The sequence below is a fragment of the Danio rerio genome, chromosome 7 (assembly GCF_049306965.1).
Source record: "Danio rerio strain Tuebingen ecotype United States chromosome 7, GRCz12tu, whole genome shotgun sequence".
In the NCBI taxonomy this organism is placed as follows: Eukaryota; Metazoa; Chordata; class Actinopteri; order Cypriniformes; family Danionidae; genus Danio; species Danio rerio.
The window spans coordinates 3,517,789-3,532,500 of record NC_133182.1 but is presented as its reverse complement, the minus strand read 5'-3'; the positions used below and the strand labels follow the sequence as shown (position 1 = coordinate 3,532,500).

At 38.8% G+C, this 14,712-nt stretch overlaps 1 protein-coding gene across 2 annotated transcripts; it reads left to right on the top strand.

Annotated features, from left to right (window-relative positions):
- The first annotated feature begins 7,191 nt into the window (after positions 1–7,191).
- Positions 7,192–12,964, top strand: zgc:195077. Of its 2 annotated transcripts, NM_001130619.1 has the most exon segments (3): positions 7,192–7,285; positions 7,474–7,532; positions 11,046–12,683. In NM_001130619.1, coding segments are annotated over 2 exon segments (1,569 nt in total). In that variant the 5' UTR covers positions 7,192–7,285; positions 7,474–7,521; the 3' UTR covers positions 12,604–12,683.
- The last annotated feature ends 1,748 nt before the right edge of the window (positions 12,965–14,712 follow it).

The window sequence follows — 14,712 nt, the reverse complement described above, 5'->3', positions numbered from 1 at the left end:
TTAAGATTCTTTAGATGTGATGTGTGTGAACTGTTTCTAGATCTGCTGGTGTTTGGTCTCTTCATGTTTTGCTGAATGTGATTCTGTGAGCAGCAGATCTTCAGTAAATCATGATTTGTGTTTCAGCTGAATGAAATCTGCTTTATTCTGAAAGGCAGAAGAGAAGTTTGGGTATAAAATGTGATTGATCCTAAATCCTGAAATAAACAGAACATCAGATGAAATAAACTGATCTACAGTCAGTATTTTTGTCTCCTGTTTATTTGCTAATGTCTCTCCAGCATTACAGTAATCAGAAAATTAAGTGTAGTGCATATATTAAAGTGTGTTAAACTGTCTATTTGTTTGGCTCAGATTTAGTGTGGACATTTGAACTTCCTGGAATGAATGTTTCTGCAGGGATGATGGTTTTTATTGTAACGCCTCTTGCTGGTTTCCATTTCCAGGTGTTGTATTAACAAACACCTCCTATGAATTTTATCAGATCAACACCAAAATTAGGTTTTATCATCTAAAGGCCTTGGTGATGTTAAATTGCGAAGATCTACAGTTTACATTGAAGAGTGTGTCCGTAGCAGCCTCACAAACTTTGATGTTTCACCACAAAACAGAAAGTTATTATTAATCTGGCATGTTATGTCTGATCTGCCTCAAAATTCACGTTAGTTAAGAATCCTGACCTGAACATGTTGGCATGCCAATAGCAAGTTACAGTTATAGCACCACCTGCTGGCAACAGGGAATAGTTGCATGTTTTATACTGTAACAAACTCCTACAAATTTTATCCGATCAAATTATTGTTTAATTAGTTTAGTCCAAAGGCCTTTGTGTTGTTAAATTATGAAGATATAGAGTTTTCACCTAAGGGCATGTCCGTGACAATTTTCAGTGTATTACCATGGAAGAGGAAGTACTTGGCTATGAGTCAACCAGATAGTGTCTGATCTACCTGAAAATTCACAGGTTCGATTAGATTCCTCTCCTTAAGACATCTACATGCCAATATTAAGTCACAGTCATAGCGCCACCTGCTGACAGAAGTTCTTTTTGTTACGTCTTATTCTATCTCCAAGGCTCTCCTTGCCCTACTCTCCAAACAATAAGGAATTCTGGATCTGATCAACTGGTCTCTGAAAGCAACTGACACCATCCTCTCAATGAGAAGCCTGGGTTTGGGGGAAGCCAACTGTCCTGCAGGAATGTTTGCAGATGAATACATGATGGAAGGGTGGGAGAAGTGGCGCTTCATGTGTCTGGCCACTCTGTGTCTGGAGGATGTTGAAGATATCTATTTACTCAGAGTTAACAGGGTTTCTGCTGATAGGCTAAGGCGGGGCCCTGAGGTATTGAAGACTGATAAAAGTGGTCAGTGCGACTCAAAACCTCACCTAGCTGGCCGGCTGGATTGAAACGATGGTGACCAGAGCTGTTAGTACTCAAACTCTGGTTGTGGACCGCAAAATGGAAAACATTGCAGAGAAACTCACGACTTTGCAACAAGATTTGGACAGGCCTGGATCAGTGATGGACATTAGATATCAGCAAAATTGGCAGATATTGACACAAATTTAAAAACCTTTTTCTCTTTCGGCTTTCCTGTGACTATCCTGCAAGACAGCCTCAACCAAGGCTGTTTCTGGACATAAACAACTTCCCCCGGAAAACAAGATAATGAGATGCTCTGAATTTCTTCTCCCTGTTCCAAGGACACCTGTTAAGGCTCTACAGGCTTACACACACACACATGTCCACAGCTACAGATACATGTACTCCCCCCACATCTCACGCCTTTATGTGCTTTCACTGCTGGTTTGGGTAGTCGGGTCTGTGACAAGCGCTTTTCTAGCTGCAGGACCAGATGGTAGTGTCTCCACATCCTCTGTTGCGATGTTATGTCTATGTGTTTGTTGCTGGGGCTCCCCCCCGGGCTCCCAGACCCCCCCCACCCCCCCCCCCCCCGGATCTCACACTCCCTTACTTTAAGCTTTTTTTGCCTTTCTCCCTTTTCCCTAATGTATCTTATTTCCTCTTTCTAAAGTTCTAAAGCTACGTCTCATCTGATCTTTCTTCCCCTGAAATGTGTGATGTTTGTGTATGGTCAGCGGGGTCCAATTTTGCTGCATGTATCAGTGTATAAAGGCTTTTTACATCATCATCATCATCATCAAAGTGTACTGTACAATATGTACTATTTTATAGCTGAAATTACAATAAATACATTTCAATTCATCTTTATTTATATAGTGCTTTGACAATGTAGATTATGTCAAAGCAGCTTAACACTGAAGTTCTAGTAAATTAAAACTATCAGTCCAGCTACCCTTCGGGAGGGGAACTTCAATGCTATGTGGAAAGTTCCACTATGGGGGATTTCATCAGAATCCAATAATCAGAAAGAGTATACAATCTAGCTAATGAAATGCTAATGAGTTGCTACATACAATTAATCTTATATGTAAGCGCTGCATGTGGAAAGCAGAGGCATACTTTTAGCTTCAGATCCTTTCACGAATCGTCTGAGAGAGCTGATGAGGGTTTCTCCCTTGCCTGCCATTCTTTGGGTCTGGTCCTCCAGAGCTGTTTGTATTGCTGCTAAGTTTCCTAAAAGAGCAATACAGTTGTGCAGCGCGTCTTTTTCAGGATATTGTTCTGACCGTGTGTTTCTGGATGTGTGGTTTCCTGTCCCCGGATGATGGGCACGAACACAGCGTTTCATGTCTGGGGGTCCAGCATGTTAATGTGGTGCTCGCGGGCACTCCATGCCATCAAGCTGGTGATGCCAAAAGTCCAGCAGGGAGGCCTGATTCTAGGGTCTCATAGAAAACAACACCGCCAAAATCTGGGCCGAACAGGTTGCAGCCACTAGCTTCATTGTGCCACCTGGAATGCGACACACTCTACGCTCATAAACCCGCACACTCCACACATGATGAATTAGCCATTTCATTGTCAGGCATGCAAATATTTGAAACCTGATGCATGCTAGGATTTTTGTTGGGGAACAAATGATAGTTTATAATAATTCAATTCAGTTTTTAATTCAGCTTTATTTGTATAGCGCTTTTACAATGTAGATTGTGTCAAAGCAGCTTCACATAAATGGTCATAGTATCTTAAACAGAGTAGTTCAGTTTTTAGTGTTTAAGTTCAGTTCAGTTTAGCTCAGTTCAGTGTGGTTTAAAATCATTATTGAGAATCCAAACACTGAAGAGCAAATTCATCGATGCACAGCTCTAGCGATCCCAAAACCATGCAAGCTAGGGGCAACAGCGGAGAGGGAAAAAAACTTCACGGATAGGCGAGAGAAGAAAAAAAACCTTGAGAGAACCAGACTCAGTTGGGCACAGACCATTTTAATTTCTCCGCTGGCCAAAAGTCTTGTGCAGAGCTGCAGTCTCAGTGGTGGAGGCTAAAAGCTGGCCTGGAGCTGCTGTCCCTGGAGCGTCACAGGACGCTTTTTACAATAATGCTTACTTTAAAACGCGCGCCTACTGAAGGGCAGGACGGAGGGTGTGCCGCATCGCGGGGGCACTTTTGATCATTTTGGAAGGGCACTTTCTATCCAAGACTAAAAAGGGCATGTGCACTGCAAAGGTTGAGGCCTATGTGTGCACGTGCCTGCTCAGTGGTCATGACTTTGACGTTCTTATTACTTTTATTCCTTTATTCTAATTAGCATACTTTAGCTTTCCACCTGTGAATTTACAGTGCTTTCATATAGAGGTTTAATGAAATTAATTTATTTTGTCAAGAATAATTTTTACAATTTAAACAATTGACATTTGTACAGTCAGGATATTTTATATCAGGATATTTTATGTATATTAATGTAATTATATTCCATTCAAAGTGGTGCATTGTTATTGAACCTGCTGTTTATCATGAATAGGGCGTTAATTGATCTATGTGCTATAACATATATAACAGGATCATCAAAGTAACATTCAAAAAGCAACTCATGAAAACATCTTAATAATAGTAATGTCTTATTCAGATTAAGGCAAATATGTAAATTACTGATGTAAACATAGTAACTAGCTATGTTTCCATCCAACAATGCGAATGAACTTTATGCGCAAAACTGGAATATCGCATGAAAGAGGTGCGAATAAAGGAACGTTTCCTTCCAACTCGACAAAGCGAAAATTAAAAACAAAATCGTCACATCCTGATTAACTGGCACCAAATATCAACAGTAAAAACTGAATTTGCTGCGGTAGGAGAAGCTGCATCAATCTTTTCTTCATCTAATAAATCACTTGCGCCTCAGAAGGCAATCCTGACATGCAGTGAACACGCGGTGCGTTTGAAGATGTCAGACGAGGAGAACAGTTCAGACAGTTCTGTCTGAAGCTCTTATTTATTACTAAAAACACTATTTTGATTAAGAAATAATTATCATGATGTCATGAGAAAACGCAAAAAGGATATTGTTTAAGAACTTCAATTAAAAATGCAAGTAAAATAAAAAATAAGTCGAAATTCTCATTGTAAATACTCAACAGCCATATGATCAGAAATTTGCGTTAACAGGCAGTTGGACAGGTGTACCTAATAAAGTGGCCGATTCAGTGGATGTATGTATTTTTGTTCCTCTGCCTCATGTAGAAGATATACATCAGATGATCAGTGAACATCAACAAAAGTGCGTCAAGCAACGAAACTCTGCAAACTAAGGTAAGACATTTCCATTTGATTTTCAGACATGTAAGGACTACTTTTTTATGACACATTCTGATTTATTGTGATGACTGAACATTTAGTAGCCTCTTTTTATTAACATATAATAATAAAAGTTATGTTTTATTTATTCAATATGTGTTTTATTTACACAAAATGCTTATAAATGCATTGATAAAGAAATTGTGAAATGAATCCATATGACTCAACAGATTATTACTTACACTTAAAGTCTACATTAATGAGTAATGAGCACTGATGAAAAGAGGTTGATGTACAGCTGGATGGAGATTTTCTGGTAATTCAGTCTGACATATTCCCAGGCGTATCTTCTAAATAGCTTTTAGTATTACTCAAATTCAAGGCGTGTATCAGCTATTATAATTCATAACGAATCACATCAAAATAATTGTTCAACCATTCAGAAAAGAATGTCCCATAATGCTGTTCCGTCGCACCTACTTTTGTTATTACATGATTTGTCTCATGTGCTGGAATTTATTTGGGAAATGTGTTTGCATTGTCGTTTACATGCATTTTCTCTTATCGAATAAAAAGTTTACAGTTTTACATGCACATTTTCAGAATTTAAAGATTAAAAGAAACCTATCTAATGTCTGAATTTTCATCTTTAGCTAAACTAGTCCTTTAAAACTGAATTTTTGGGGGGCATTAAATAGCGTTGCAAGGACCCAGCCTGATCTCACGAGTTTTGTCAGTTTAGTGGCTAATTCGTACGAGTTCAGTCGAGCGAAAATGTTAGATTTTAAAAAAGAGGCATGGCACCCAACCCGCGAAGTGCAAATTCTACTAAATTGTACAAATAAGATCATACAAATTCATATAAATTAGCCACTAAATCAAAACGATTTTACAATTCAATTCAGCTTTATTTGTATAACGCTTTTACAATGTAGATTGTGTCAAAGCAGCTTCACATAAATGGTCATAGTAAATTGGAACAGAGTAGTTCAGTTTTCAGTGTTTAAGTTCAGTTCAGTTTAGCTCAGTTCAGTGTTGTTTAATAATCACTACTGAGAGTCCAAACACTGAAGAGCAAATTCATCAATGCGTAGCTCTACCGATCCCAAATCCGGAGAGGGAAAAAAACTTCATAGATAGGCGAGTGTAGAACAAAAACCTTGAGAGAAACCGATATGAATTGCGTTGAAGGACCATTAAACTCACTATAGCAAACCTTAGTAAATGCTGCTGTCTGTCTCACTCTGTTAAACAGTTGGGTTAAAAATACCCCAAAATATAACCCAACTATATAGGTTATTACAGCACCTTCCCAACTATGGGTTATTTTAACCCAATGCATTGGCTTATTTTTATTAAATGTTATTTTTTTTCCATTCTGGTATTACTTTTGAAGTACTACTATTATTTTAGAATTATGGCTGTGTAAATAAGTGAATGTCTTCGCTGGGTCCTAAAGGCGAGAATGACAGACGAATATCCTAAATATGTGTATCATTTTCTCCCCCCCAAAAAACTATATAGATGAACACGGGAGGCAGAGAAAGCGTTTTATTGACTATGACGCATGCGTTTTTATCATCAATAATTAAGAGTGCTGGTGAAACGAATAGAAAAAAAGACGACACGGGAGGTAATTTGATAAAAAATAACAATATTTCTACGCTGGAGCTTAAATGAACTTTACAATGCAAAAACAACATTTGTACGCATATTAATACAGCTGTTCTGTGTCAGTTAAATCAGTTGACTGTCGAAATTCTAAATTTTAACCCAACTGGTTGAGTTATATTCCCAGAGATGGGTTGCGGCTGGAAGGGCATCCGCTGCATAAAAAACTTGCTGGATAAGTTGGCGGTTCATTCCGCTCTGGCGACCCCGGATTAATAAAGGGACTAAGCAGACAAGAAAATGAATGAATGAATGAATGGTTGAGTTATATAATAAATAACCAAATAAAGGTTAAAAATAACCTAACAGAGCATCAAATATTTAATTCAACTGGTTGAGTTATTATTAAATAACCTAATAAACCAACAACGCACAAAATATGTTTAACTCAACCATTGGGTTGAAGAAAAAACTCCCCTGCTGAAAAATCCAGCTTGAATCAGCCTAGGCTGGTTGGCTGATTTTAGCTGGTCGACCAGGCTGGTTTTAGAGGGGTTTAGGTCATTTTCCAGCCTGACCTGTTTGACCAGCCTAGTTTGGGCTGGATATAGCTGGTTTTGGCTGGGCTCCTAGCCTGGCTAGGCTGGTCAAGCTGGTTTTAGTTGGTCATCTCCCAGCCTGACCAGCTAAGACCAGCCTGGAAATGGCCAAAACCCCTCTAAAACCAGCTTGGTCGACCAGCTAAAACCAGCCAACAAGCCTAGCCTGGTTAAGCTATTTTTTCAGTAGGGAACATTTTTTAAAGTGTAGTAATGCTGCAGTTCTGTCCTCCCATAAATGTTTCACGTCATGTCTTAAGTAAATCCTCACAGGTTTCTGTTTTGTTGTTGTTGTTTTTTTTTTAAACAAATGTCTGAGCTGGGAGGGACTTCAACCAGTTAGGCTTGTTAAATCAGCCTTACTTCCCAGAGATTTTGATGTTTAACGAGACTCTTGACAGAGCAAAGTCTGGTGTGTAAGAATATGCAATTAGTAGGAAAACTTAATTCATCAATGTTTATTTCTGCAGCACTTTATGCAATACAGAATGTTTCAAAGAACCAACAGGAGAAAACAAAACTAAATTATAGAATATAATTAAATATATTATGATTTTTCGAAATATGGTGCCACCATTAAGGTAATGCATTGTTTTGCAGATTGGAGAGAGACAGTGAAGTTCTTCTGCTGAGGTCATTCAAGCTATCATGAGTTCCAGGTATGTTGGCACTTTTATACTTTCTACTGAATTATATATTGCTGGGCGGCACGGTGGCTCAGTGGTTAGCACTATCGCTTTACAGAAAGAAGGTTACTGGTTTGAGTAGGGTTGCCACTTGTCCCTTAAAATATGGAATCATCCCATATTTGAGAATGGAATTAGCGCGTCCCGTTCTGCATCAATACAGAACAGGTTCTGTCCCTTATTTGTTATCATTTTTTAAAAGTAGCTTTTCATGCAAATCAACCCACACGCATTTTGTGAAGATGCCTCATTTCCTACTTTTGATTGGGTAATGCTTGATGTCATCATTAGTTTGAATGGTCTTTGTCCAGTGAGGTGGCTGCTCCCCGTCTTAGAGTTTAAACGCAAGCGACTGCAAAGTACCGCAGAGTAGTGTTAGAAAATGTTATCAAGTCAACTGCACGATTTGTCTGAGAGCGTTCTGTGTGGCTCACGCGGGTCTGTCGTGCGACAACTTCCCTCCGGAGAGCAGCATTCCTGCAATGACAGAGCTCACAGAAATCAAAGCACAGTCAGACAATTCTTCGTACCCCAAGTCTCTCCTGGAGCAGACATGGTGAAGACAGTGACCCAGTTGGTGAAAATCTAGCTGGTGTCATTTTTTTTCTCTTTTTGTTTTGTAATTTACTGTTTTTTTACATGACTTAAAGAACAGTCTTATAATAATAATAATAATAATAATAATAATAATATGTGTATTTTATATTAACGGAGTAAAACCATGTCAACAACTGAAATCACAGGGAAATGAATGGCTGTAAAAATTCTATAGAAACAATGTAGGTGGATCACATTCCAATGCAATATTATAATTTGTTAAGGTTAAGTCAGGCACATAACCATTAATGTATTACATAAAACTAGGGCTGTCAACGTAATTAATACATTTTTTTGTAATTAATCATGATTAATCACGAAACACCGTATTTATTATAGAAATATAAACACAGACATGTTAGTGCCATTTGAATTTCAATACAATCAATGCCAATAACAAACAAAAATGATTTCCATGTGGATTCTAAGAGGACTACAAACATACACAAACACACACACAGACAACGCATGCAGTACATTTTCATGGACACAAATACTCCGCTTTAATGAATAAGATAAGATTTTGATTACCTTATAGGATCACGCGAGTCCCAAATTCTGGAGGTTTTTCTTTCCATTCGCCATGCGGTATTAAATTCCATGAAAACATCCAGAATGAAAGTCTGCTGAATGAAAGTGAACTGCTGTACTGCAGTTAAAGTCTTAAGAACAAAAATGAAACTCCTGAAATTGCATGAAACTTTGGAGGAAACGCTGGATAGCCTGGTGATGCCACATTAATTGTTTTATACTGAAACTTTCTAAGACTGCGTCCTTGGTTTGATCCAAATTTCCTTGCACGTTAAACACAAGAAGGGCCGGAGCGAGCTGAACTGGCGTTCTAGGCAAACGGCAATCACGCCTCCCTCAACCCAAAAGTGACCGGTTCACGGATGAAAGACCGTGAGGGAGAGGGTGTAGCGGATGAGGATAGGGGGGTTCGCTTACTATTCTGTAGCCCAAGGCGGCTGCCTAGGTCACCTCTATGCACGCGCCGTCCCTGAACACACGTCGGCCACAACAGTAAAAATAAAAAAGCTGCAACTGTGTTCTTTGCCTTATTTGTTTTAGCCCTTTAAATATTTCTATTTTAACACTATAAATATTATAATTATTTATTAAAATAGTTAATTAACTTAATTTTTTCAAAAATCTTTAGGGTGTCAGGATTAATGACACTAATTATTTTATAAGTCTGTAAGACTTATTTGAGTTAATATCAAAGGGCACATAGTTTATCCCTTTTTTATGATTTAATAATAATATTCTGGTTATTCTGAGTATGCCAGTTTAGGTTCATAGCCAAGAGCTCCTACGCTCTGTGTTTGCAACAGACAGGCTGACAGACAGAGAGAGAGCTAAGCTAAGCTATGCTAGGATGAGCATTCAGCCGTACATGTACGAGTCAGATACAGACCAAGCAGAGAGTACAAAATCATTTGTGTCTTTGAAACAAGAAGTGTCCCGAATCGTCGCGCCACGCATTCCACAACTCCAAACACAAGCCTCCACCAGGACAAACACATCGGAGCCGTGCCGAGCCGCTGACCCGCGTGCGGCGTACAAGGTACAAGCAATAAATCCAATTAGAGTGATAATGTGGATAATATTGATCTTGTGTTGAGCCCAATGAGCTTTTCATCAAAAAAATAGAGCAAGAGTGTTCCTTTAGTAATATCGCTTTGACTCACACGCTGAAAATGGCGGACATGCAACAAGTAATTGAGGATATGATCGTGACGTGAGGCTGTCAATCAATATTGGTGGGCAGGAGGACCGCTCTCCTACGCAAAGTTGCGGTCGGTCTGAAAACCGCTCTAATTGGTCCACCATTTTTTTTGTTAAATTGAAAAAAAAGGACTGTGTGTGTTTATATCAGCCCAATATGACGGTCTATAAACTATTATACTTGCACACATGTCTGTCCAGACAACTTGAAAAGTAGATTTTTCACCATAGGTGCTCTTTAAGGTTATTCACTAAAATCTATCATTTAAATCATTCATGGAGCTGAATGCAGTATATAGTCTGTATACAAAAGGTTGAAAATAAACCTGTCCTAACAATCTAGCCTTTATAATCAAATTATTTAATAAAATATGATACTGCAGTAAAGTATTTGTAGTCTTTTAATAAGCATCATATATACAAGGGTGTGGATTGTTAATCGTTTGTTTTAAAATTTGTGCATCTGAATTTGTCCAATAATAAACCCGAAACACATGTGATTCTTGTCATGCGGTGTATCCAGCCAATCATGTAATATCCGTGTCGTTATTGTGTCGCTCTTCAGATGCTGCACTGGCTGAATCAGTCATCTGATCTCGGAGCTCTGTCGCAGTACTTTGATGCCACATATGACAGTCATGTGACGTCGGCACAACATCAATCTTGACAACATTTCTAACCAGGATGTACCCCTTTAAGACAGATTTCGATCGATCTGCGCATTTGAGTGACTAGTAGGGTTGTCATGTGGTAGATTAGTGTCCAAGTGAGAGACAAAATAAAGGGGTTTTGTTAATGATGTTTTCAGAGAACCTACTGATGTCCTGAGAGAGACTAATGATGTCCTGTTAGAGCATAGGTCTCAAACTCAATCCCTAAAGAGTTGTCTTGAATACCTTGATTTGTTGGATTAGGTGTGGGTTAGGGTTGGAGCAAAACTGTGCAAAGCTATAGCCCGCCAGGAATTGAGTTTGAAACCTATGTGTTATAGACTAGTGATGTGCTGTGAGAAAATAGAGATGTCCTGTCATGAGGTAGACTAATGATGTCCGGGAGAGATAAAATAAAGGGCTTTTGTTGAAGTGGCTTTGTTATCAACTATAACACTGTTTATCTATCATGTTCTCCTGTTTTACATGTTTTAATATGTTCATCATGCAGATCAACTCTGATTCATCAAGGTCCTCCAAGACGATACCGTCTACATACAGAGAGGAAAATACTTGATGATAATGGAAAAGTCAGAAAATGGACTTATGGTGCAAAAGACGCAAGAAAACAAAACAAAATTATTCTGCTGGTGGGAGAGACCGGTACTGGAAAGACCACCCTCATCAACTCTTTAGTGAACTACATACTGGGAGTGAAGTTTGAAGATGAAACATGGAATGAAATCACAGAAGAAGAAGGAGGAGATCAAACAGAATCCCAAACCTCTGAAATCACCATGTATGAGGTCTTTCCAGAGGAGAGTGCCATTTCTCTCACCATCATTGATACTCCAGGTTACGGAGACACTAGAGGACTGGAGAAAGATCTGGAAGTTGCTGAAAATTTAGCTTTTCTGTTTCAGAGCAATGATGGAGTTCGAGAAGTCGATGCTGTGTGTTTTGTGATTAAAGCATCTAATAATCGTCTCTCAGACAGACAATACTACATTATCAGCTCAATTCTGTCTCTGTTTGGGAAAGACATTGTGAACAACATTGTGTTTTTAATCACACACTCTCATGGTCTTCCTCCTAAGAATGTCCTCAGTGCCATTAATAAAGCTAAAATCCCCTGCAAACGAGACAGAAAGGGCCAACCTGTATATTTCTTGTTCAACAATTGTCAGGCTGAACCTCGAGATAATGTGAAACGCTTCATTCGTGCTCAAAGAGACGCCTGGGAAAACAGCATGGAAGAGACAAAGCATTTCCTTCAGTCTCTGGAAGAAAAGAACAGATGTAGTTTAGAGCTGACTTCAGATGTCCTGAAAGAGCGGATTCAGCTAGAAGCTTCCATCAGCAACTTACAACTGAGAGTCCTAGAGAAAGAGTCGAAGAAGTCTGAAAAACGTCAGATTCAGAATGCAATGAGAAAAAACAAGGATAAGATTGAAAAACGCACAAACTTTAGCATTAGAGTCAAAAAGACCGTCAAAGAAAAGGTTACCATAGTAAGTACATCATGGAAGAACAGAAAAGCGACAACCTGCACCGTCTGTGAGGAAAACTGCCATGAGTTTGACTGCTGGTGGGTTTCTGGTCCCAAGAAGTGTGAAGTCATGAAAAATGACCACTGCACAGTGTGCACAGGGAAGTGTCACTACAGCAAACACGTCAAAGAGAACAAGAAATATGTTATTAGAACTTCAGACATTGTGATGAAATTTGAGGATTTACAAAGAGATCATGAAAATCCTCAAAATAAGAGGTTATTAATTACAGTGGATGATATTGACCAAGATCTGAAGGCAATTGAAGATCAAAAGTTAATTATGGTGTTCAAAGCTTACCAGATCATCAAGAATCTGTCTCAGGTGGCACTAAAACCAGACTCAGCCTTCACCCTCCAGCATCTGGAATTCTTCATCCCCAGAGTGAGGGAGGCTGGGAAAGAAGACTGGGCTCGAGAACTGGAGGAAATGAGGAGACGGGCAGCAGCTGAAGAATCCAATAAGGGTTTTATCAATTACATAAAAGCTGGATTCAGCAAATTGTCATTGTCATTCTGACAAATGAACAAATGCACAGAAGATGAAATGAATCAATGAAGATCACTGTTTAAGATTTTAAAATGGTGCAGGGGATGATCTATATAAGTGGATTTACAAAGATTCTTCTATTAAGATTATCAATCAATTTAAGTGATCATTAAAATGCAAGCCACTCCAGTCTCATCTGTTAGCTTATGACCTTTCATATTAAACCACTGTCTACAACACTGCAGGTTACTGGATAGTTATATATTGATGTGTATTCTCTGGTGTTTATCCTGGTCAAATATATCCAATTCTGTATTCTGTTAGTGTTGTATTTTAAATGTGTATAAAAATGAATTATTAATGTCAACAATAAAACCAGAATCGTCTCGTTCACCCTTCTTTTTTATTTTTATTTTTTACATTCATTATTTACATGTTATATCTTTGTCTTTAAGCCAGCAGTGGCTAAAGTGTGGCATGGATTTAACTCGTGAAGCTTCTTGGTTGATCATAAATAGTAATGATAAGGCCAAAATATTTAGGAGCTAAACTGTGCATCACATAAAAAAATCTTTAAATTGAAATAAAACAATCAAACTGGTAGCCTCTGTAATGAAGAGAAGTTAGCAAGGGGAAATACATGACCTTTTCATACTTAGTATAATTTGAGACCTGTGAAGGAGTATTTACTATTTGTGTCACAACCCTCTGCTTATTCCTGCAATCTCAATCACTGCTCTCACTCACCATTCACCACACCCGTGAACCCTCACCTGATTACTAATCACCTGCACCTGCAATCACCCACGCACTATATATGCTCACCTCACTCACTCATTAGCTTGAATCAAAGATGGATGGTTCTCCTTGTCTCCTCTCCCATATTCTCCTGTGCTCTTCTATTGATGTTTTCCTCCTCCAGTGGATGCAAATACACCTGTTTAAGGGAAGTGACTACTCTTATGTTGGTGTTTACCAATGAACTTATCTTACCAGCAGAACTGTTTGTGTGTGTGTGTGTGTGTGTGTGTGTGTAAGCCTTTCCTAGTGCTTCTGAAAATAATTGTGTTATTTATTAGAACATTCATATTTGTTATTCAGCTCTGAATTTAATCTAACTCCAATTTTAAGAGACCATCAAATTTAGGCAGTATTTCTTATTGTAAGAACGGATCAAGTTCATCATTTATGACTCAATTAAGAGTTTTGATTAATATCTGTTCCCTCACTCTTCTGTTATACGTTCATTAGGGACCAAACCCCACTCAGTTTCAGGCCCCGGGTTTGATGTCTTCTCATGGACTATATCTTGACACACTGAATTTAGTCAGAGGGTGCAGGGTTAACCTATACTCAAATAGCCTGCTTCCTAACTGCTTACTCATCCTAAAAGAGAAGTTAATTTAGTAATTTCCATACAACTTATATCAGTGATTAGACGATTAAAAGATCTTCATGCTGTCCTGCCAAAACGGCTCCGTATAGTTAAATAAATCTCTAATAAAATCTGACTATGTTGCATTATAATGGTAGCGCAGACTCCACTTAGGCCCCGTTTACACTAGTGTGATCAAAAATGATCCGCGTCCACACTAGCGTATCACCTAGCATCTCTGAACATATATCCGTCCACACTAAGCCACCAAAAACGTATATATCACGTAATGATTCGCGCACTCTGGGCATGCGCATTTTAGTATAGAACAGGAAGCATGCATCTCGCTCAGCATTTTGTTATTGTTAGTCAACAAACGCCGGTTAAACATTAAACGCGATGTTAAAGAAAGCAAGAGAGGTATTTTTGTGGACAGACGACGAGGTCGAGTTGTTACTAAACATAACAAATGAATAACTGCACAATGGTGCCTAAAACAGACAATAGTGCAAACAACGCTCCCATTTCTGTGCCCATGTTGTTGTTTACATTACTGTCTTCCAGTAGCGTTAAAGCCATGTGTTATAGTCATGAGATAGGGACTTGACGAATAAGGGAAGGATACGCAATGACACAAAAGCCCCAATCAGGTAGTGAATCTCAGCAGCCCCGCCTCCATTTTCAGATGTCTCCGTTTTTCCTCATCCACACTGAAACGGAGCAACAGCGTTTTAGGATGAAAATGGCCTCTCCAGCGTTTTCAA